This window comes from Neovison vison, chromosome 3, assembly GCF_020171115.1.
Source record: "Neovison vison isolate M4711 chromosome 3, ASM_NN_V1, whole genome shotgun sequence".
Lineage (NCBI taxonomy): Eukaryota > Metazoa > Chordata > Mammalia > Carnivora > Mustelidae > Neogale > Neogale vison.
This window is the reverse complement of record NC_058093.1, coordinates 57,362,149-57,385,567: the sequence shown is the minus strand read 5'-3', so window position 1 is coordinate 57,385,567 and position 23,419 is coordinate 57,362,149. Positions and strand designations below refer to the sequence as shown.

The following is a 23,419-nucleotide window of genomic DNA, read 5'->3' as shown; positions in this document are numbered from 1 at the left end:
TCTAACACCCCTTGTCCTCCATGATATTTGTTATGCTCCACAAATAAGTGAAACCATGTGATAATTGACTCTCTCTCTTAATTTTGACTCAGGTCATGCTTTCAGGGTTGTGGGATCAACCCCTGCATCAGGCTCCATCCTCAGTGAGATGTCTGCCTCTATCCCCCTCCTTCTGCCCTTCCCCCACTCTTGCTTTCTCTCTCTAAAATAAATAAATCTTTTTTTAAAAAAATCAAGAAACCCAAGTTATTGAGTCTTTGATGATTTGAATGACAAAATAACTATAATATATGACAATGATGCTTCAGATTGAGTACTAAATGCTTTTCATACATTGTCTTATTTAATACCATATAACAGCACTACAAGATATAGGTATTTTGATTGCTATGCTCACTTGACAGATGAGGAATGTCAGGATCAGAGAGAAAATGTAACTTGTTCAAGGTCACCCACAAGTAATTAGCAGAGCCAAATTTTGAATATAATCAGTGAGACTTGAAAACAAATTGTATCAGGCATGTATCTGTATTTCCTTTTTATAAGACTAGTAAGTTCTTTACAGGAAGAGGTGGGTCTCATGGGGTTTTTTTTCCTTTTGCATAAAATTTTAAGTATTATTGCTATGTATAAAACAAGTATCTACTGACTATTTCCAATAAATCCTATCACACTGTTTTGTAATAATTATAAATATTCGATAAATTCAAACTAATAGCAAAACCCTAATATCTCCAGATAAATTAAATAATTTAATGATCATTACCATGTCATAAGACAAGTATTTCCCATTTACTGATGGGAAATTGGTGCTTAAAAATAAAGTATCCAATGTCACACAGCTGAGAAGTACCAGAATTGGCATTCAAATACCAACATATATGATTCCAGAGCCCTTACATTTTTACTATACTACTTTCTGCTCTTACATAGTTTTCTTTTTTTCTTTTCATCATTAAAAGTCTACTAGTCTTTTGTCATGCTTTCTAGCTAGTCCTTTTTTCAGTCCTCCTTTCTTACTTAGAGCTTTCTTTCCCCTTTTCTTATGTTGTTTGGTACTTGAATAATCAGACCTCTGGAATGGAAATCTATCCATTCCTAAGGGGCTAGTGGTTGTCAGTGGAATTCTTTTCTAGAACTCCTTGAACCTTACAAAAAAATATTGTTGAAAGTGAAAAGTGCCAATGAATTTAAGCCTCCTGGAATATTGACATTTGAAAACTGATGTTTTCGAAAGTGAAGAATAAAAGTGTCCAAGTGTGACTATCAAAACCCTAACAATCTAATGATGCATTTGGAGGAATGAATGTTTTGTGATTTCTTTATGTATCGTTTTTCTTTAATAACTCATAAAAGTGAGATAATACATTAAATGATCCTGCTGTCCCAGCCCAGAGACTCCCTACATTTTATGTATATCAATAATTTTAGAGATACACCCTTTCTAATGTTCTTGGCTGTTTTCACTGTGACTGCTGTTTAAGCATATCATAATTATTATAACCTAATTATAATTGCTGGTTTTCCAAGACCCAAGCTGTACTTTAACATGTGAAACTCAGAGTATCCAAATCTTGACAATTTCTTAAAGTTTCTCTCCTCACTGAAAACTGCTATGGGTAAGCATTGGGATAGGAAAGTGAGGACAAAAAAGTGAATCAGACAGAGATTTTGTGATCCAGGTGCTTGATCTACTTGGGGAAATGGGAGTTGTACATATGCAGAGCAAAATGGAGAATGTATTCCCAAATGACTCTGGTTTGGTAGCTAGTGGTTGGATGGGGCTAGGGAATCTACTGCTAGAAAAAAAGGCAGACAGTGTCCATTGAAAATAAGTCCCCATGCAATCTAAAAGAGCTTTCTTTTTTCTTTCTGCCTGCTCTGCACTTAGTTTTGTTTTTATTTTGTTTTACTAATACAGGGGCTTTGGAAATGAGGGATTTGGTTTCCTTATAGTCACTGGTTTTTTTTTTTTTTTTTTGGAAGTTAGATTTTCCATGGCTCTGGCCTTCCCAGGAAACCTCTACCCACAGATTCATCCCAGAGCTACAAAAGAGGACTCAACAGTCCCCAGAATAGGAATAGCACATTTCCATTCTTCCTCATTTTCCTCCAGCCTGAGGGGTTATTCACTTTGAGTGGCTTCTGCAGGTGCCCTAAGGCTAAGTTAATTATAAATCAGGGACCCTACTGGCTAGAAGTTCTCCTCTGTCTCATTCCAAATGCATGATCATTGTCAGGCCTGTAGTCTCCCTTGTGGGGAGAACAGAAATAGAGGGTCTGGTCTGAACAGGTTTTAAAGACAGTGGCAAATATTCTACTTCAGAGAACTCATCTATTTGATTTGATAAGGTATAGGAATTTATACTAGCAATCATCTGTTTCTTGATGGCAAAATGGGAGTAAGCAAAGCCTCAAACTGGTTAGTTTCTTGCTTCGATTGTATGTCGAAAAAAAGTCTAGTTTCAGATTGTCCATGCCAAAAAGAAATCCCTGCCTTTTGTATTTGACCAACCTGGATTTTTAGACTCCATTTCCCATTCACATTAAGCTTGCATAAAATACATAAAGAACATTCTTGTTTTATAATCCTATGATTCTATTGAAGAATAAGTGATCAGTATGGCTCACAAATAGAACAGTGTAATGAAACAAGTTAGAAACCTAACAGCTTCCAAAGTTCATTGTGCTTCTTCATAAATGTGTATTTACCATGTGCACGTAAGTGATAGGATTATTCAGAAGTCCTGCTGGGGATATCTGAAAAGTCTTCATGGAAGGGAGGTTATTGAACTTGGGATGATGGGTGGGACAGTTTGGTTCTCCAAACTTTAACTAGTAACCCTAGTTAAAAATTAATAAAGGGAATTCTGAAGGTCTTGTATGGTTGAGTCTGGAATGCCATAAATATGTCACAGTTTACAGAACTTCTTTAGGAAGGCTGGAGAATCAATTACTTTTACTAATGAGAAATTTACATTGGATTAAATCCTCAATTTGTATGCCAGCGCTTCTGCTAACAAGGTGAAAGAAAAGGAGAATTCAAAGTTCCTTTCAGCAGTCTCCTCAAACCATCAACCCAAATACCCACCTTTTCCTTCCTCATAGAGTATCTCTACCATCTATTTTCTTGAGCAAAGTGAAGCAAATCCTTAGTTTCCCTTCCTCATACTTAAAAATTTATCTGTATCTGTCATCCCTCCAGTTTGCTCAAGGTTAACTCCTTCCCCAAAGCTCTTCACATCCACACCAGCTATTTCTTCTCTCTCTGATATTTTCATTGACTCTCACTCTACTGACTCTTCCCCAACAGTCCATAAACTTATTGAAATTTCTACCATTAAAAAATATAGATGGATGGATGTAGATATATAGGTATAGATACAAATGTAGCTATATCCCTCTTCTAGATACTGAATATCTGCCTTTCTTTCACAGACAAGCTCTTGGAAAACACTGTGTATCTTTCATTCCTACATTCACATCTGTTCCTCAGTGGAGTGGTAATTGGGCCTGTCCCTACCACCCTCTTTCCAGTCTCCTGCCCATCCCTTTAACATTGGTCTTTGGGTATTATTCTTGGCCCCTTCCATCTTTGCTGATTCTATTTCTGCTCTACACAGAGGGGCTTTTCCACTCCTTGGGTGTCAGTTCTAGTGGAGTCACCTGCTCAGGCATTTATGTAGTCAAAATTAACCTCAAAAAGTCCTTAGAGTATGGATATGGTTTTCTATATGCAGATCACATAGATATATCTGATATATATAAAGGAACAAAATGATATATACTACATATATTTGTATGATTTACATATAGAAAACATATCCTTATTTTAAGAATAATTTTTATGTAAATAGTGTACACATAAATTATATAAAACATATTGATATAAATCTATTTGAAAATCCTATAAATTATATTTTATAATTTATATAAAGGTTATATTAAATAATAATATTTTATAAATATTATAATTATAAATATAAATAAATTTTATATTTAGTCAGAGATAGGTTATATATATAATTTAATAATACATCATACGTAATTCCCTGAGAGGAATTAAGAAACTGTTATCAAGTGTCTTACTGTTGAGAATATTTCAATAAATTTGTAGAGATTCCAGCCTGTTAGCTCTTCCTATTTGTCAGCAACATCCTTGTCTTCTGTAGACCATTTCATCAGTTGTTCTATCTGTTCTACCTGGCTCTCAGAATCTTCAAGTTCTCTTATCACGTTGTCGATTAAGACTTAACCAGGCTCTTGTATAATTGTGTTGACTTTCTTGATACTGGTATGAAAATCCTTACAATCTTTTCATCCAGTTTACCAATACACATGGCCCCATGCAAGCATAATTGCATCCATTGCTTGTGGGCGTATGTATACTGAGTGTCATTTATCCACAACTAACCTCACTATTTAAATTATCTCTGCTTCTCTATCTTTCTCTCACTTTTTTTGCTGATGGCTTCTGGTTGCCAAATAATGAATTTGAATGACACATCTTCCCTGTAGTGTTTGTGTGTGTGTGTATCTTGTTATGTGACTCCATCCTAAAGATCTCCTTTGGACTCTAAAGCTATATATTCCATTGCCTACCAAACAGCTCCTGTACATATTTCTGAAGCAGTATGGGTAACACTTTACTGTTTAGGGGATTCACATCTGTTTTGTTCACTAAATTGAAATCATCATGGGGGCAGGGACTTTGTCTTTTTTGTTTTGTTTTGTTTTTTTGCTCTAGTACCAGTTAAATAATATGTGCTTAATGAATTTAAGCTGTCAGTCTGGAATACGATCAGTTCTTCAAATCTAAATATATATAATGGAAACTGTTTTCATCTGTATCAGTACAAAAGGTTAAAAATAGTGGAACAGCTATTCTGAGAAGATTCTGTTCTTGCCTTAGAAGAACTAGTAGGAAAGCAGAAATGAATTAACTTACCAGCCTTTAGTTAACCTTTGTTGGAGAGACAGCCTCCTACAAGGACTCCTGCCTTACCATCAAGGCCTTTAAATATTTTTGGTATTAGTAGAAACTTAAGTCTGACTTAGATAATAACTTAGGTAATTTTGTCACTTGTTAAAATTATGTTATTCTTACAGAAAAAGAAGGCATTCCAAGAATTTTCTGGATTGGCTTAAATCAGCTATACTCCGCTAGAGGCTGGGAATGGTCAGACCATAAGCCATTAAACTTTCTCAACTGGGACCCAGGTAACTGCTCCCTCTTCTACCTACTATGCCCAGAGCAAAACTTCAAAAAAGTAAATAAACAAAATCATCCCACTCTCTGACAGCTTATAAAAATTTCAAATCTTGGCAACTGTTATTGTGGTTACTTCTCAAAAGAATTTTTTTCCCTAATTCCTTCTTTATTATGATACCGTTATAGCCAAGTTGAACCATATCACAGATAACTGAGCATTTGTCTCTAACCTTTACGGCAACCCTACATTTTTAAGTAACAGCAGAATAAGCCCCATCATATGGCCTAGCAGCTGTTCTGTGTCCTATTGGTGACTTGACATGTCTATGACTAACCCATGTTGTTTCATCTGCAGCTTAACTCCATTCAGAAGTATGCTCTCATTTTAAAACTCTTGGGGTTTCCCACAGTAGTGCTCAAGTACTAACAACATAATGGTTGTATTTTATTACACAAATAAATACCTTAAGGAAAATTTTATAATGAATAAAACAAACAAAATCCTACTCAGCCAAAAGAGTTTTCTCCCCAAAAGAAGTTTAGATACCTTTTTAGAAAAATAAAATCTTAGGCTTCTGACAAAGGTAGAACCTAAAAGTTAACACTAGCTTCAGTACAAAATATCCTGTACACATATAAGAAAAATGGGCTAAGTGCAATAAAATACCAAGAGGTCATTTCAGTTTAATGGAATTTCATTATTAATGAATAAATTCTCTATTATCTCAGTGAATAAAATCTTTAAAGATGATTTAACCTTTAATTCAAGGTCTTAAGGGCATTATAGAACCATAATATAGTATATTTATTATATAGAATAGCAGATTAGGAGCTATTGTCCACAGAATATGATATGAAAGTTGATTGGGAGCAGATGTTTGGTTTTGATTTTTGGTTTTGTTTTTTCAATTAGCTATACCGTATCATAGTATTTTGCCCTATATCCTGTATTTTAAAAGGAAGACATATTTAAACACATGGGTGTCCATTGAGGCTTATACATCTCAATTTAGTAGAAAGTTTAACTATTTTATGAGTTCCAATAAAAGCAGAAAATTAGGAATACAAATTATTTTTTCTAACCACCACTCTGGGCCTAACCTTCTCCTTCGAACTCTTTCAAAATTTTCCCGTTTAAGATATGCCTAGCGCACCTATGATGATAGGCGGATCAAGCTGTGCAAGGATGGATGCCATGTCTGGTCTATGGCAGAGTTTTTCCTGTGAAGCTCAATTGCCGTATGTCTGCAAGAAACCATTAAATAACACAGTGGAGTTAACAGGTATCTTTTTCACTTCCTTGTGCAAGCCGGCCTTAAAATTACAGTTTTGTGAAGTTGAGTAAATCCATTTCAGATATCTAATTCTACCTTTCCAATGCCAGTGCCAAAAACTACTTCATTTAGACCTTGTGGCTGGATATTATTAACTCTATATGCCTAAAGCTTTGGTTTGGTAAAGCCCCATAAAAAGTCAGAGGTATTCTAGGTAAGAAATATATTTCTATCCACAGGTGGCTCTTTTTTCTTTAGAGCAATGGTGCTCAGAGTGTGGTTCCTAGACCAAGAGTATCAGTATCACCTGCACCTGTTCAAAACACATTCTTAGAACCCACCTCAGATTTACTGAATCAAAAACTCTGTGGGCCCCAACAACCTGTGTTTTAAGGAGCCTTCCTGGAGATGCTGATGCATACTCAGCTCTTATGTATGATCTGCCTCTGAGAAGTAAAAAACGATGGATGGGGGAACTCTTCTAGGGTTTCTAGCTACTTCTCAATGATGCCCATCTCTGTTCTGTCCTTCTTTGCCAGGCTGCTCCTTTAGGTTGTTGTGTTGATAAATCAGGTAGAAAAGGGAAGGTGCAGAAGGACAGAAACACGTACAAGGAAGGTTTTTTTTTTACCCCAAGGGATTTCAGGGATAAGAGAAACACAGAACAGTTGAAGTTTCTGAGGTACAAAGAAACTTCAGAAGCTTTTGAAAGGATAAGAGGAGTGCTCTGTCTGGCACAAGCCTCACCACATACCTGGTATTTGATTAAATCCTCCTGAATAAGAAAAACTGGTACTCAAAACTGGAAGGGAAAAAGGGGGGCTTAAAATGTCTTGTTTAAAGAATGTTGGGGGGGGCGCCTGGGTGGCTTAGTGGGCTAAAGCCTCTGCCTTTGGCTCAGGTCATGATCCCAGGGTCCTGGGCTCGAGCCCCGAATCAGCAGGGAGCCTGTTTCCTCCTCTCTCTCTGCCTGCCTCTGTAACTACTTGTGATCTCTGTCAAATAAATAAATAAAATCTTTAAAAAGAAAACAAAGAATGTTGGGGGAAGGGAATAAAATTTCTTATCCACATGGTAGCATAAAGCTATTTTTTTAAGACTAAAAAATAAATATATAGAATGAGGACTGTCAGGAGATGTTTTATTAAAACAATAGGGGAAAATGAACACTCATCTGCCAAGTTGATTCAAACCAAATTTAGTCCACACAACAAAAAGCATAATAGAAAAGATAGCACAGATGAAAATAAACCTGGGTGGTTGATGATAGATCAAATAAATATGCTGTAGTAGCAATTATTAAGTAAATATGATGTTTCCACATGATTGAATAATATGCATTTATTAAAATAACTGTGCTGGCAGGCAGATACAAGAGCAGAACAAAATGATATGCCTACTTATCATTTTAATCTTGTAAAAATATGTATTCATAGAGACAAAAACTAGAATAGGAAAATGTTTGTCCTAAATTCAATTATGGGTGTTTTTTTCCTCTGTTCCTTTATCATAATTATAAAATAAAATAATAATAATAATAATAGCAAGTGCTATTTCAGAAATGTGAAACTGAGTCACCTTGCAAGTGTGAGAAGCTAACCGGACCCGAGTTTTATCTTTAAGTGAAGAACAAACTGTTCACATTTTTAAGATGCTGTATTTTCATACATCAGGTATTCCAAACAGTTCAGAATCCATGAAGTCTGAGTAATTGACTTAATTTCTAATTCTATTAAGAAGGACATAAGTATTTTCTATGGTATTATACCTGTCTTTTTCTCCAGTCTTTCTTGACCATCATCTGAGTGAGTTTTAATGTGGTGAAAACAAAGAATCACTAATTGCCTGAGGATGTAGATCTAGTAGTGGGAAGGAAAGGAGAGGTCCAGAGAGGCCCTGTGCTCTTTCCCTCCATCGCTATCTTCTCTTTTATATAGAGTTTATAAATGTTCTACTTATTCTTTAAATCTCTGCCCCATGTCCAACAGTAGGCATGAAACCACATCCCCTTGCTGATCTGACCATACATGAAACGAGGCTGGACTTCATAACCTCTCAAAGTCAGAGACTGGAAGGGAACCTAACAGTTCCCAAACCAAGGAAGAGATTTGTTAACAAGTGGCTTACCCGACACCATCCTCCTGTCTATTAGGACTAAAGGCAGCCCCTTCTCAAATAGTTGGAGCCTAATCATGTAGCACGTTTGTATCACATTACAGTCCTATAATTACCTGTATCCCTGCAGTCAATCTAATGATGTAGAATGAAGCACCATATAAATTCATGTCCCTGTGCTATTTGACATCCCATTCCCCAGCTTTCCAGAATCCTCATGATTTCAGAAGGAAGAATTTGCAATGTTATTGATTCAAAATAGATGTATCTTTACTGGAATATAAATAGCTGTTTTTCCTGCAGATGTTTGGACATATTCAGACACACACTGTGATGCAGGCTGGCTGTCAAATAATGGGTTTTGCTATCTGCTGGTAAATGAAAGTGATTCCTGGGATAAGGCACATACAAAATGCAAAGCCTTGGACAGCGATCTCATCAGCATTCATTCTTTAGCAGATGTGGAGGTGGTTGTCACAAAACTCCATAATGGGGGTAAGTTTTAAAAATATCCTATTTGAGAGGTTTGAAACGTTCTAAAGTGCCCCTATTTTTAGATTCTTGGTAGGAATGAAAGCTTACAGTTTGATCCTTACAGATTTGCACTGTCCAATGGAATTTTCTGTGATGATGGAAATGTTCTATAATCTGCACTGTCCAGTACTGCAGCCACCAGCCATTTGGGGCTTGTGAGGACATGAAATGTAACTGAGGAACTGATTTTTATTTTTATTTAATTTTAATTAATTTACAAATAGCCACACATAGCTAGTAGCTGTCAATTTGACAGTATAGCCAGTGATGGAATAATTTTCCTCATCTCATAAGCTAAAACCTATTTAAGTTGCTTCAGATGCTTGTGATGATTATTTCACTTTTGTATTTATTTAAAAGCTAAAGACTGAAGAACAAAAATAAACTAGATGCGCAGTATCATATCCGCCTCCTAGGATTCACTAATAGTACTAGCTAACAATAGACACCTATTCTGTGTTGGCGTGATATTGTTTCCCCTGAGAAGGCAGCAGCAGCATCCTGGGGCAGGGGTGGACATCCATCCTATTCTAACTGGAGTATCTAGGATTGTATTTGTAGAATTCCATTGCAGTTTTCCCCGGTTGTCCAAAGATAGACTGCTGTTGTGAAATCTTTGATAAACCAAAATGGCATAAAACAAAGAAGCAAACACCATTTCATAAAAGCAAAACTCCACCTCAGATTTTGTTCACTTAGGGAAAATAGGTGCATATATCTTTCATAAAAGTGAAGTGACAGAAAGAGTTTTTGGGCAAGAGGAAACCTGTATACCCCATAAAGCAAAGTTTATCTAAATCTGGTATCAGGAACACCTAACCTGCAGATCACAATTTGGCTGTTCCATTATGTACTCTTGACTGCATAAGTACCCTAAAAAGCCCTTGACTCCTGGCCTGCCTAAATTATCAGTATTTTCATAGATTCATTACAAATACCATTGAGGCTCCTAAAACCCCATTATCAGAATGCAAAAATCAGTGACAATGTACATATTGAACTATGTAATTGAGTAAAACCAAATAAATAAAATATTTTTCTTTTAGATGCCGAAGAGGAAATATGGATAGGTCTTAAGAACAAAAATGTTCCAAGTTTATTTCAGTGGTCTGATGGTACTGAAGTTACTCTAACATATTGGAGTAAGAATGAGCCAAATGTTCCCTACAATAAGACTCCCAACTGTGTTTCCTATTTAGGAAAGGTAGGAAACTTTCTATGGCTTATTTATATTCTTATTGTATACCAAATAATGTTAAAATGACTTTGGTTGGGATATTTGTTTAAGCCTAAAAAGAAAATAAAACGTATGAGCCCGGTAGATTGTCTTTCTGGAAGCTACTAGAAAAAAGGAAGCAAATAAAACAACTAAATAAGCAGTGCACTTCCTGTCTGAGAGTATCTGCTCTGGTCTGAAACACATGAAGGAAATCCTATTAGTACTCAATTCTTGTGCCAGATTGGTTCTGATAAGCTGCTTTCTCTCTGGACCAACAGTATATTTAACATGTAGCCACAGCTTAAGGGGAAAATCCCATCTTCTGAATTCATGTTAAGATTTTCATATTAATCTTACTTTAAGAAGTGAAAAAATACTTTTATTTAAAAATTAGATCTAGGGGTGCCTAGCTGGCTTAGTCAATGGAGCATGTGACTCTTGATCTCTGGGTTGTGAGTTTGAGCCCCACATTGGATATAGAAATTACTTAAAAAAATAAAATCTTTTAAAATTAATTAATTAATAATTAATTTAAAATTAGGTCTAATTTTTTCAGAGAACATCTTTCTTATGTGGAATGCTTAGCTATTTATTGAACATGCTTTAGTTAATAGTCCAAATAGACTGTATGTTGAGAGAAAAGACATGTTTACCCTTATATTTTGTTTGTATCATTTTCCTAGGGACTCCTAATTATTTAGGGGGCTTGTGTCCCCTCAGGCTTTTAGAGAGACTTAAGTGGAAGTAGCAAATGTTATGCGTATTTAGTAGTGTTTCAAGGGTAAAGAGATATCTAGAAAGGTGTTAAAGATGAATTTAGAGGGGTGTCACATTTGGTGCTCTATTTAAAGGATTTTTAAGATGTTTTTGGTAGAGGTCAAAGATGGAAATGAGATTCCATAGACAAGACTACACTGATAACATACCTAGATAGCATTCCAGTGTTCAAAATTGACCCTTATCACAACTGACTTGTTGAAATTCAATTTGAAGAAAGCAGAGTGACTTAAGCAAAATTAATATTAAGTAGTGTATTTGAAAGAGAGAACTTTGAAGTCTAAGCTGAAGTAGAGTGGAAAGAACTTTTGATTCTGGAATTCTTAGAGAGTAGCTGTTCTAACTACCATGATTATGTTATATATGAGGAGATTGAAATAGCATGGTTGGTTGACATATCCAAAAGTTTTTCATCAATGGGCAGACTTTGGCCATGTCATGTGGAAGAAGGCTTGAACACTGTCAACTGTGTGTAGGCTGACTTCTTTCTTCAACTCCTGGACTAAATGTCCTTTAATGGTTTTATTGTTACTCTTATAAGAAAATGGAATTCATCTCCACTATGATCTTGAGGTGGTGCTAAAATAACAGACGGTGAGCCACAACTTTGCAGTCATGTTAGGTAGTATTTTCTAGGAGTGTATTCCCAGATGTAGTCATTTATTTTCTCTTTTCTCCCCTTGCCCCTTGCTCACAGTATTGTGAGAAGAAGCTATCTTGATTTAAAATAAGTCAGAGTTCAACTCTAAATATATGGCAAATAATTTCTCTGTGGAAAATTTTTTTTTCTATTTTTAAAAAGCTAGGTCAGTGGAAAGTCCAGTCGTGTGAAGAGAAACTTAAATATGTATGTAAGAAAAAGGGAGAACAAATGAATGATACGACATCTGACAAGATGTGTCCTCCAGATGAGGTATGTAAAGTCCCTGCATAAATTTTTCTAAGCAGTATTACACCTTCTTCGTCAAGGATGATAGGTGAGACTGAAACAATTCAGACTTGGGAAACAGAAGTAATGACTACCTTCTGTTCATTTACATTAGAGCAAATCAGAGAGCAGTGAATCATTACATATTAGCATTCTTACAGAAGAAAAAACATTATAGGAAAAAGAGTTACCTATTCATGATTTCTATAAAAATCGATGTGATTCCAACAGACACATGAAAAAGTGCTCCATATCACTCGGCATCAGGGAAATACAAATCAAAACCACAATGAGATATCACCTCACACCGGTCAGAATGGCTAAAATCAACAAGTCAGGAAATGACAGATGCTGGCGAGGATGGGGAGAAAGGGGAACCCTCCTACACTGTTGGTGGGAATGCAAGCTGGTGCAACCACTCTGGAAAACAGCATGGAGGTTCCTCAAAATGTTGAAAATAGAACTGCCCTATGACCCAGCAATTGCACTACTGGGTATTTACCCTAAAGATACAAACGTAGTGATCCAAAGGGGCACGTGCACCTGAATATTTATAGCAGCAATGTCCACAATAGCCAAACTATGGAAAGAACCTAGATGTCCATCAACAGATGAATGGATAAAGAAGAAGTGGTATATATAGACAATGGAATACTATGCAGCCATCAAAAGAAACGAAATCTTGCCATTTGTGACAACATGGATGGAACTAGAGCATATCATGCTTAGTGAAATAAGTCAAGCAGAGAAAGACATATGATCTCCCTGATATGAGGAAGTGGTGATGCAACATGGGGGCTTAAGTGGGTAGGAGAAGAATCCATGAAACAAGATGGGATAGGGAGGGAGACAAACCATAAGTGACTCTTAATCTCACGAAACAAACTCTGGGTTGCTGGGGGGAGGGGGGTTTGGAGAAGGAGGGTAGGGTTATGGACATTGGGGAGGGTATGTGCTTTTGGGTAAATTGGAAGGGGAGGTGAACCATGAGAGACTATGGACTCTGAAAAACAATCTGAGGGGTTTGAAGTGGCGGGGGGGTGGGAGGTTGGGGTACCAGGTGGTGGGTATTATAGAGGGCACGGCTTGCATGGAGCACTGGGTGTGGTGAAAAAATAATGAATACTGTTTTTCTGAAAATAAATAAATTGGAGGAAAAAAAATCGATGTGATTATAATCCTTAATGCCGATGTCTTTACTTCCCCCATTTATCTTTTCCCTCTCCAAAAATAGTTCAACCAACAACATTATAGTCTTATGAGGAGCTAGGTCCTGGAGGTAAGGAGAAATAAGACACTCCTGTCTGACACAGGCTCACAATCCTGTTGGAGTTATCTATGAAGTTGTAACCCACCTTCATCATGTGTATGAATGTACAGGCCATGTCCTTTGACTTCTCTAAATGTGAGCTTTTATCAGTGTAGTAGAATCTTGCTTATTAGAGGGGGACATTAAGTCTGAACAGTGTGATACTTCTCCTTGGATTTAGGGCTGGAAAAGACATGGAGAAACCTGTTACAAGATTTATAAGGATGAAGTCCCTTTTGGAACCAACTGCAATCTGACTATAACTAGCAGGTACGACCATCAGTAAACATGTACTTGTGAGCTTTTAACTCTGGGTTAGCTTTACTAAATAAGTCTCCTAAGAAAAATGCATCTTTAATATACATAGTAATTCATTCACTATAAAAGCACCTGCTAATTTAACTCTTGTTTTGTAGATTTGAGCAAGAGTACCTGAATGACATGATTAAAAAGTATACTAAGTCTCCAGGAAAATACTTCTGGACTGGCCTGAGAGATATAGATTCACATGGAGAGTATAGCTGGACAGGTGTTGGGGGAGTAAAGCAAGCTGTAACCTTTTCCAACTGGAATTTTCTTGAGCCAGGTAAGTAGTGGAATATGATGATTTGTGAAATGCAGTATACCTCCCAGATATGGTCTTCACTTAGCTTTGAAATGTGAGGGAAATGATCATCTTCAGGATAAGAGTCTGTCTATGGAACCATAAATGGAAGCAATGACTATGTCTTTCTTATGAAGTCCTTGGTAATAATCCCCAAAAAGGAGCTAAAAAACTCAGTTCTCAGAAACCACCCTCTAATGGCACAAAGCTAGAACCATTAATGTGAGGGTTTGTTTTTTTTTTTATCTTTTCCATCTAAGTCTCAAACAGAATCTAGAAGCTTCATCTTGAAGTGCTTTACGTTTTCATCTCTCTGCTTCTTAACCTTTTCAAAACTGAATGTGTTTATTTCTATTATTCCAAATGGGTGAAAATTAAGGCAGTAATATTGTAGGTATTGTAGGTATGGTTTATTCTGAAGGTTAGTTCATCTTTCTTCAACCAGCTCAAAGCATTGAACATAATTAGCCATCAAATTAGAACATTTTGGACCAAAAAAGACTTCAGAGGTCCCTTTTGATTTTAGAGTTGAAAGACTGAGTCTCAGAAAGGTGATTTACTTAACAAATGTTACCTGATTATTGAATTGCTAAAATCTGGATGCCCTGATTTCAGTCCAATGCTTTGTAAAGGATTTTGGCTTTCTATTAGACCAGAGTTAGACTGCATTAGAATTAGAAAGTATGCAACTTTTCTTCCTTTGGATTATTTATATTTTCTTGTTTCTGTACCATGTGATCATGAAGACCACTTTTTATAACCCAGTAACTAGACCATATGAGTGCATAACGAAACATAATATTTGAAATAGAGAATGCCCACAAAATTTGAAATAGATGGTCACCACCATAAATATGAATGGTATTGATAACAAAGTCATCTTTTTACTTGTGGAAGATGGAGGATACAGGTGATAATCCTAGTTAAATCTTGCCTTAGATTATAATGTTTTAATTATAATTATATATGATTATAATTATATGTATGTTATAAATATATATATGATTATAATGTTTATAATGTTCTAATATACAAAACATACGGGATTTCTTTTATAGACATTCAGATATCTTAGCGTCAATGTCATCTTCTTCATAGAAAAGCCTCAGTGGCTGGAGAGGAGCTCAGAAAGTAGCCACAATGACTATTCTCTCAGTCCTCTAGTTAGAAACACAATCACTGAGCTCTCTTTACCATAATTACTCCCAGCTTCAGCCAGCATGGTCCATCATGGACAAGGCATGGGTAGGGGGCAGAACAGGGGGAAAATAAGACACCCCACCAGGGCAACATAGCATTTTTCTCCCAGTCCTTTGGTCCAATTGCTGTCCATGTATGAGACATGAGACCATGTCTGCTTGGTGGAACAGAAGTTGTCCTTATTACTTTCCAACCTATGTTCTTGTCTCTTGCCCATTTCAGGCAGTGTGGTAGAATATAAAAGGGAACATGGCACTGGTAGGAAGTCACTTATTCTTCATCTGAAAAATGGATCTGATAATACAAGCTATCTCTTAATGTTGTGAATAAATAAAATTCTGGCAGAATAAGTAGAAAACAAATGTGTGTTACTATACACCTCCTTCTCTTTATTGTACCGCCTTTTCCTTTTGATCTGAATGTGAAAGAGTTTCATTTTGAGGGTTACTAAGTTCCTTAAAAACTGTTTAAAATTGTTAAGGTAATATGAATCCCTTAGGCTATGCTGAGCAGCTTAGTGGTTTAGGCTACAGCTGCAGATACAGACCAACTGAGTTCCAGTTTTGATCAACTTCTTACTAACATGTGACCTTGGACTAGTCACTAATCCTCACTGCACCTTAGTATGATGCTCTGGAGGTCTGTTGTAAGGACTGATTAATTTGATCCTGTTAGAATAGTACCTGGCAAGTTATAAACACTTCTCTTTATTACCGTCATGGTCTTCATTGTCGTCATCATTATTACGAACCACACATTTCTTTCTTCTGTTGTCTTTTATATTCTCTCTCCAGACCTTGCCCAGATAAAGGGTAAGGACACTAGAAAATGTTTGGACTTTAATTTTCAAATGTAATGTTTCAACCCCAGCTTCTCCAGGCGGGTGTGTGGCTATGGCTACTGGAAAGTCTCTTGGAAAGTGGGAGGTGAAAGACTGCAGAAACTTCAGAGCACTTTCAGTTTGCAAGAAAATAAGTGAGCCCATTCAGCCTGAAGAAGTAGCTCCCAAGCCTGAAGACCCCTGTCCTGAAGGCTGGCATAGTTTCCCTTCAAGTATTTCTTGTTATAAGGTAAAGCAACATTCTAATTCAGTTCTTTAATGAGGTTATCTTTCTACTATCCTAGTCCATATGCTTGTAGAAATTATGCTTCTCTGTAGGCACATATGTAACCTACCAGCGTGTTTGGGAATGCCACTGAACCTTTGTCATGAGACAGCTAATCCTCACATGAACTCATGTCCTACCCTAAAGAATAATGCCAGAGCCAGAACTGGCTCATTCTTAGTGTTCTTTTGTTCTGAGAAGTTAAGTAAGCTACATGCCATGCTGACACTTTGCTTATGATTCTCATATCCCTCTAATCCTTGTTGTTAAATGAAGAATTCTATCACTTCTTACATTTAAAAAAAAATTTTTTTTTCAGGCCTGTATCAGTCAGCTGTTCCCACAAAGAAACTATTACATACCATCCCCCAAAATTCACTGGCTGTAACAACAAACATTTCGTTTCATGTTCACACATCTCTGGGTCAAATAAGGATTGATTGTTTTAGTTTAGGCTTAAATGGTAAGCTCTGCTTTCAACTGAGGGTCAGCTCTGCTGGGCTCCAGGCTGTGAGTTGGGGTGTACTGCCTTTTGACTAAGTCTCGGGCTGATGGGGCAGTAGCTATCAGGGGCTTGTTCTTCTCATGGTCAACTGCTGGAGCCTGAGAGGCAAGCCTAAGCATATAAGCACATTTCAGGCCTCTGTTCACTATACCTCCTCTAATATGCCATTGATCACAGCAAAGTCACATAGCCAGGCCCCAAATCAAGGTATAGAGGAGTGTACGTCACCCTCCAGGAGGCCATAGCAAGAATGGACAGTTATATCACAGGGAACTGAAGAATTGGGATCAGTAATTCAATCTACCATTGTATAATATCTTCTTTTTTTGAAAAAATTTAGTCATCACAAACCAAAGAGTCTGAAGTGGCAAGTTTTGTTTTGCCACTCTCTGTCAATATTATCCTTTGATTCATCTTCATCAGAAAATAGCCCTGTACTTGTATAGGTCTTAGTGTAGTATGTCCATAATTATGTTCTTAGCACATTTCTCTGCAGAAGTCTACTCCCAAAGTATAAATGCGTATCCTTTATAACCTTACCGGGTGGTCCTAGGAATGCAGGAGAATTGCAGGTGTCTTGTTGGAGCGGTTCCCCATCCTGGTGAGGAAAGTCGCTCATTCACTCCACTGACAGCAGTAGCTGGCACCTGTGCTGGCCTTCAGTTGACACTTTCAGCAGGTCCTGTTTGCGTCACGGTATATGTTTTTTTTTCACCTGTTTTAATTACAGGTAAAAATAAAAACATTTTCCTGTTATTATTATACCTGTAAGAATCCCTTTCAGAGACCTGCACATTTGAATTTAAGAAACAAAATAATTGAGCAAAGGAATAAAAAAGAAAAACCAAAAACAGACTCTTAACTGTAGAGAACAAACTGAGGGGAAGTGGATGGAGGGATGGGTGAAATAGGTGATGGGGATAAACGAGTACACTTACGGTGAGCGCTGAGTAATGTATTGAATCGTTGAATCACTCTATTGTACACCTGAAACTAATAGAACACTGTATGTTAATTATATTTGAATTAAAATAAACCCACTTTAAAAACCTACACATTTGACCATAATAAACTTTGAAATTATGAATACTTTATGATTATGCCAGAAAAAAGATTAACATTGTGTCTTGTTAAGCTGTTTCATATAGAAAGAGTTGTAAGAAAAAGGAACTGGGAAGAAGCTGAGAGATTCTGCCAAGCTCTTGGAGGACACCTTCCTAGCTTCACTCATATGGATGAAATAAAGGAATTTCTTCACTTTTTAATGGACCGGTTCAGGTAATACTTTTAGAATGAGATCTTCTATGCTAAATTTGATGTCCTTCAGGTATTCAGAATTGACATGTTTTATTTTGTAAAAGGGTCATTCAGTGCTAAGCAGTTTTTTGTGTGTGTGCAAAACACTATAAAAAGTGTTTTATAGTGTGGGAGATAGAATCCCCATCCTTTATCTAGCATGATAAAGTCCAACAATGTGGATAAGAAGGTATGGTGAAAATCTAGAACAAAGATAAATCCCATGGTAGGGACCATGGAATTTCTAAAGGTGGATGAAATGCTTTGGGGAGGTATAATTGGGAAAAATGTTGGAAAGGATGGTTCTGAGAAGGTAAGGTAGTATTTTGAAAGATAAGACCAGGAGAAGGAGCCAGAGAAAACAGAACATTAGCTAAGGTACCGAGTGAGACCAGAGTGTATAGATATGGTCAGGGAGAAACGAGTCATACCATTAGCTAGAAAATAAGATATGGATATGAAGTTGGCGCATCCTTTGTTAGGGAAGGAGTTTGACCTTTAGTCGATAAGCAAAACAACCAAGTGTGTTTATATGTGTGTATATATAAAGAGAGAGAGGGAGAAAGAGAGAAATAGTAAGTAGATGTGGGGCAAGTAATTAGAAGGATATTACAGCCCTTTTGTGGAAAAGTACTTTGAGATGGGTAGGGAGAATATGAAAATAGAGAGGTAATAGAGATGCTACAGAGACAGAATCAGTAAGCCCTTGTGATTTTGATGTTTTGATAGGAGGATTCCTGGATGATTTTCCTGATGTCCATAGGGACAATGTGGAGGAATATGGATGAGGTGATGCTATCATAGGAGAAAATTTCCCTGAAGCTTTGGGAGAATACATGAGTATGAGGGCCTTCAACTTCACAAATTTATTTTTTTTTCTTCCCTCATTTTTATGAACGGAAAAGAAGACCCAAATCTGTAAATCAAGGATTCAGGGTAGACCAGGCAAAATTACGGAAAACAAATTACCATTTAGACATATCCTGGTGAATACTTTCCTTACCATTTTGATTCAAACAAAAGCCTGAAAGAAAAACAGCAAAAAAATTAAATAAACGAAACAGGTAACAAAACACAAAACCCAGGTAGTCTTCTTTAGGACATTAAATGTAAGAAGGCATTTAATTTTTTTTATTTTTTATTAGCATATAATGTATTATTAGCCCCAGAGATACAGGTCTGTGAATCGCCAGGTTTACACACTTCACAGCACTCACCATAGCACATACCCTCCCCAATGTCCATAACCCAACCACCCTCTCCCTTACCCCCTCCTCCAAACCTGTTTGTTTTGTGAGATTAAGAGTCTCTTATGGCTTGTCTCCCTCCCAATCCCATCTTGTTTCATTTATTCTTCTCCTACCCACCAAACCCCCCACGTTGCATCTCCCCTTCCTCGTATCAGGGAGATCATATGATAGTTGTCTAAGAAGGCATTTAAAAACTGACATTTAAAGAGTTTTGAGGTTGGGGCGCCTAGGTGGCTCAGTCAGTTAAGCATCTGCCTTCAGCTCAGGTCATGATCCCAGGGTCCTGGGATGGAGCTCTACATCCAGCTTGCGGAGCTGGCTTCTCCTTCTCCCACTCCCCCTGCTTGTGCACACTCTCTTTCTATCAAATAAATGGATAAAATCTTTTTAAAAAACAGAGTTTTGAGGTGGAAAATGTTTGCAATATATTAATTATAGTTCTCAATTACATTGCTTTTTGTTTGTGAAGATTATAATTGATATAACCCTATAGCTTCTTTCTTGAAAAAAATTCAAAGACACATTCCAGCTGAGAGATGAATTAAAAATCAAGAGCACATGAATAGGTAATTTATTTTAAAAGAATTGGGAGGAAGAACATATAATGTAAAACACCCCCAGTCTAAATAATGCAACATGTATACATAATAATAAAAATAGGAATTATCCTAAATCCTGAAAGAGAAACATTAGAGTATTTTAATTAGACCAGATTTTAAACTCTGTTTATAAATAAAAACTGGGATATAAAGAGATAAAATGGTTGTAAATAATGAAAGTATAATAAATTCCTCATTTACCAAGAAGTCATATTTAGAAACACAGATTATATACATTTTTAAAACAGAGCGTGTTTATCTACTGAATATGTAATGGGTGAAAAAAAAGTTTATGTAGTAAATTATGAAGGATATAGCAAAGCATGAAATCAATATAAAGCAAGATGGCAGAAAACCAAATTTATCTATTATCAGCTATGTATAAGTCTAAGTTTGCAAATTTCTTCAATAATGAAATACAACTATATGCTGAAAGATAACTCAAACAAATCTTGCCAGTAAGTACCTATCCAGCCCAAAGAGTATGATGATGTTCTTTTCCTAGAAGGAAGAAGCTACAAAGTGTCTCAAAGTTGAGAAATTTTGATAAAAATCCACATTTTTAACACTTCTTTAAAAATTAAAACAACAGGATACATTTTCATATTGTAGTAATAATTAGTTAGTCCCGAGTAGCCAGTGGCCCACCAAAATAGGGCATCACTCTACAATTTGTGGTGGTCTCTAATTTCTTACTCCTTGACCCGCTTTACTTATATTATATTCTTGTTCCATTTTAACCTAAAGAACATTTGAGTTAATAATCACAACTTAATACAGTAACTAAAATGGGAAAATTAAAAGAATGAGCAAAAATATTGTACAAATGTGAACAAAAACTGGAGTCACAGTATTAATATTAGATAAAATACAAGTGAAGTAAAAATGTACCAGATGGGGAAATGATATCTCTTTCATATTGAATAAAGATACAATCTACAATGACATTATATAATAGTCAAGAACCATTATACTTTTAAAAATATTGGCATCAAAATATACAAAACAAAAATATTAATTATGTTAGTGAAATCTTTCAATAAATGACAATAATGAGAGACTTTAACACTTGTCTGATTCATCAACCAGTGAGAAAGACAAAAGGAAATAATATACAAATAGTATAATTAAGATTGATTTAACAATATCCTCTTTGTTCATATATTACAAAGTCTATATATATTTTCTCTTTAGGCTCTTTGCCTGTTATCACTTAAAATAATTGACCTATTAGGCTAAAAAGAAAATCTAAAATTCCAAAGTGGTGAAATTATACGGGTACATAAGAAGTGAAGTCAAATCCTATCCACTTTTTTTTTTTTTTAATATTTTATTTATTTATTTGACAGAGAGATCACAAGCAGGCAGAGAGGCAGGCAGAGAGAGAGAGAGAGAGAGAGAGGAGGAAGCAGGCTCCCTGCTGAGCAGAGAGCCCGATGCGGGGCTCGATCCCAGGACCCTGAGATCATGACCTGAGCCGAAGGCAGAGGCCCAACCCACTGAGCCACTCAGGCGCCCCGAATCCTATCCACTTTTAAATTCAATGTTTTTAAGTAGCTTTGGCAAATAAAACTGTAGAGATGATAATAACAACACTTACTCTGAAATTCATGGGATATAGCCAAGGCTATAGTTGGATGTACATTAATAGCTCTAAGAGCTCTAATTATTAAACAAAAATAATTTAAAAAAGCATTCACCTAATAGTAAAAATAAACTTCAACATAAATACAAGAAAACCATAAGAAAGAACCTAAAAGATTTTATATAAAGATACTTAAAAATGAAGACTTAATAAGGGATTATAATAACACCCGTTTCATGGAGAAATTTTTTAATTGGTAAGAATACTATGCAAAATTCTATGCTGTTACAGATGAAGTTGTTAAAATGAATAATTTCTAGAGAGATACAAATTACTATACAATTGATGTGGTAAATAACAGCTAAGTAATTTAATAATCATGAAAGAAATGGAAAAAATCGACAAGGATTCTTCCAAGAAAGAGATAGGAAGTATAATATATGGTTGTATATGTGAATTTCTTCACATTTTATTTTAATTTTTTTTAATTTTTTTTTAAGATTTTATATATTTATTTGACAGAGAGAAATCACAAGTAGATGGAGAGGCAGGCAGAGAGAGAGAGGGAAGCAGGCTCCCTGCTGAGCAGAGATCCCGATGCGGGATTCGATCCCAGGACCTTGAGATCATGACCTGAGCCGAAGGCAGCGGCTTAACCCACTGAGCCACCCAGGCGCCCCATTTCTTCACATTTTAAAGAAGAAATCATTACCTTGTATTTCAGTAGTACAAGCAAGAGCTTGTATTCCATTATATAGAAACCAATATAGGCATCTGGTTTATTTCGCAAACTAGCTTAATTCTGATATCAAAGCCTGTCAACAAGAGCACAAAGAATTACAGACCAACTTCAAGACTAGACTTGAAAAAGTAAATACTGATAAGTGATAGAATAACAAACACTGGTACAGTGCTTATTATGTGCCACATAATGTCCTAAATGTTTTCTATTAGCTCATTTAATCCTTACAACAACCTATGAGGTAGGTACTATTTACAATGCCTATTTTGTCTAAATGAGAAAACAGATACAGAGAAGTAAAACAATTTGCCCATAGTTATATAAATAATAAGGATCCAATATTTGAACCCATTAGAGCCCACTTTCTTCACCCACTTCATTATAACACATCAAAATAACATACCTTGACCATGTAGGATTTCTTCCAAGGATACAAGGTTGGGTTAGTGCTAGGAACTCTGTATATCAGGTCAAATATCATATGAGCATCATACTGGCTGCTAAAAATACATCTGGCAAAATTCACTATTCATTCCTTGTTTACCATGTAAATATATCTTAAAGTTAACATAATTAACGTACAAATTATTGGTAAAGTAAGAATAGATGGTTAGGGGCACCTGCGTGGCTCAGTTGATTAAGTGTCTGCCTTCAGCTCAGGCCATGATCCTAGGGTCCTTGATCCCTGGTCACATCAGGTTTCTTGCTCAGCAGGGAGCTGCTTCTCCCTCTGCCCCAGTCCCTGCTTGTGTGCTCTCTCACTCGCTTGCTCCCTCTCTCTCTCAAATAAATTAAAAAAATCTTACCCAAAAAAGAATAGAAGGATAGTTCAACCAATAGCCATATTACATTTAATTAGTAAACATTAAATGCATTTCTGTAAAAGTCAGAAAAAAGGTAAAGATTCCTATTATCATCACTGTTATTGATCTTTGTTTGGAATTTATACCTGTGCATTAAGACTTTTTTAAATTATAACATGCAAATATTTACAATATATTAAGTGGGAGGAAAAGCAAATTATGGAAGAATAAAAAATATGCTATTTACATTTAAAAGTAGATTATAAAAATCCATCAAAGAAAGATAATCATTGTTACCTCTGGAAGATAAGATTTTTGAGTGATTTTTGAAATGTTTGAACACTTTTCCACATTTTCCAGA

At 36.1% G+C, this 23,419-nt stretch overlaps 1 protein-coding gene across 4 annotated transcripts in view; it reads left to right on the top strand.

The window, feature by feature from the left end:
• The window catches only part of LOC122902519 (CD302 antigen), a 135,656-nt gene that overhangs the window by 18,654 nt on the left and 93,583 nt on the right, over positions 1–23,419 (top strand). For all 4 annotated transcript variants that reach the window (XM_044242162.1, XM_044242160.1, XM_044242159.1 and 1 more), the window contains exons 5-13: positions 5,110–5,220; positions 6,352–6,495; positions 8,905–9,096; positions 10,182–10,339; positions 11,934–12,044; positions 13,550–13,638; positions 13,785–13,954; positions 16,043–16,242; positions 17,919–18,061. In XM_044242162.1, coding sequence (XP_044098097.1) covers positions 5,110–5,220; positions 6,352–6,495; positions 8,905–9,096; positions 10,182–10,339; positions 11,934–12,044; positions 13,550–13,638; positions 13,785–13,954; positions 16,043–16,242; positions 17,919–18,061 — 1,318 coding nt within the window. The remainder of the gene's footprint in view (positions 1–5,109; positions 5,221–6,351; positions 6,496–8,904; positions 9,097–10,181; positions 10,340–11,933; positions 12,045–13,549; positions 13,639–13,784; positions 13,955–16,042; positions 16,243–17,918; positions 18,062–23,419) is intronic.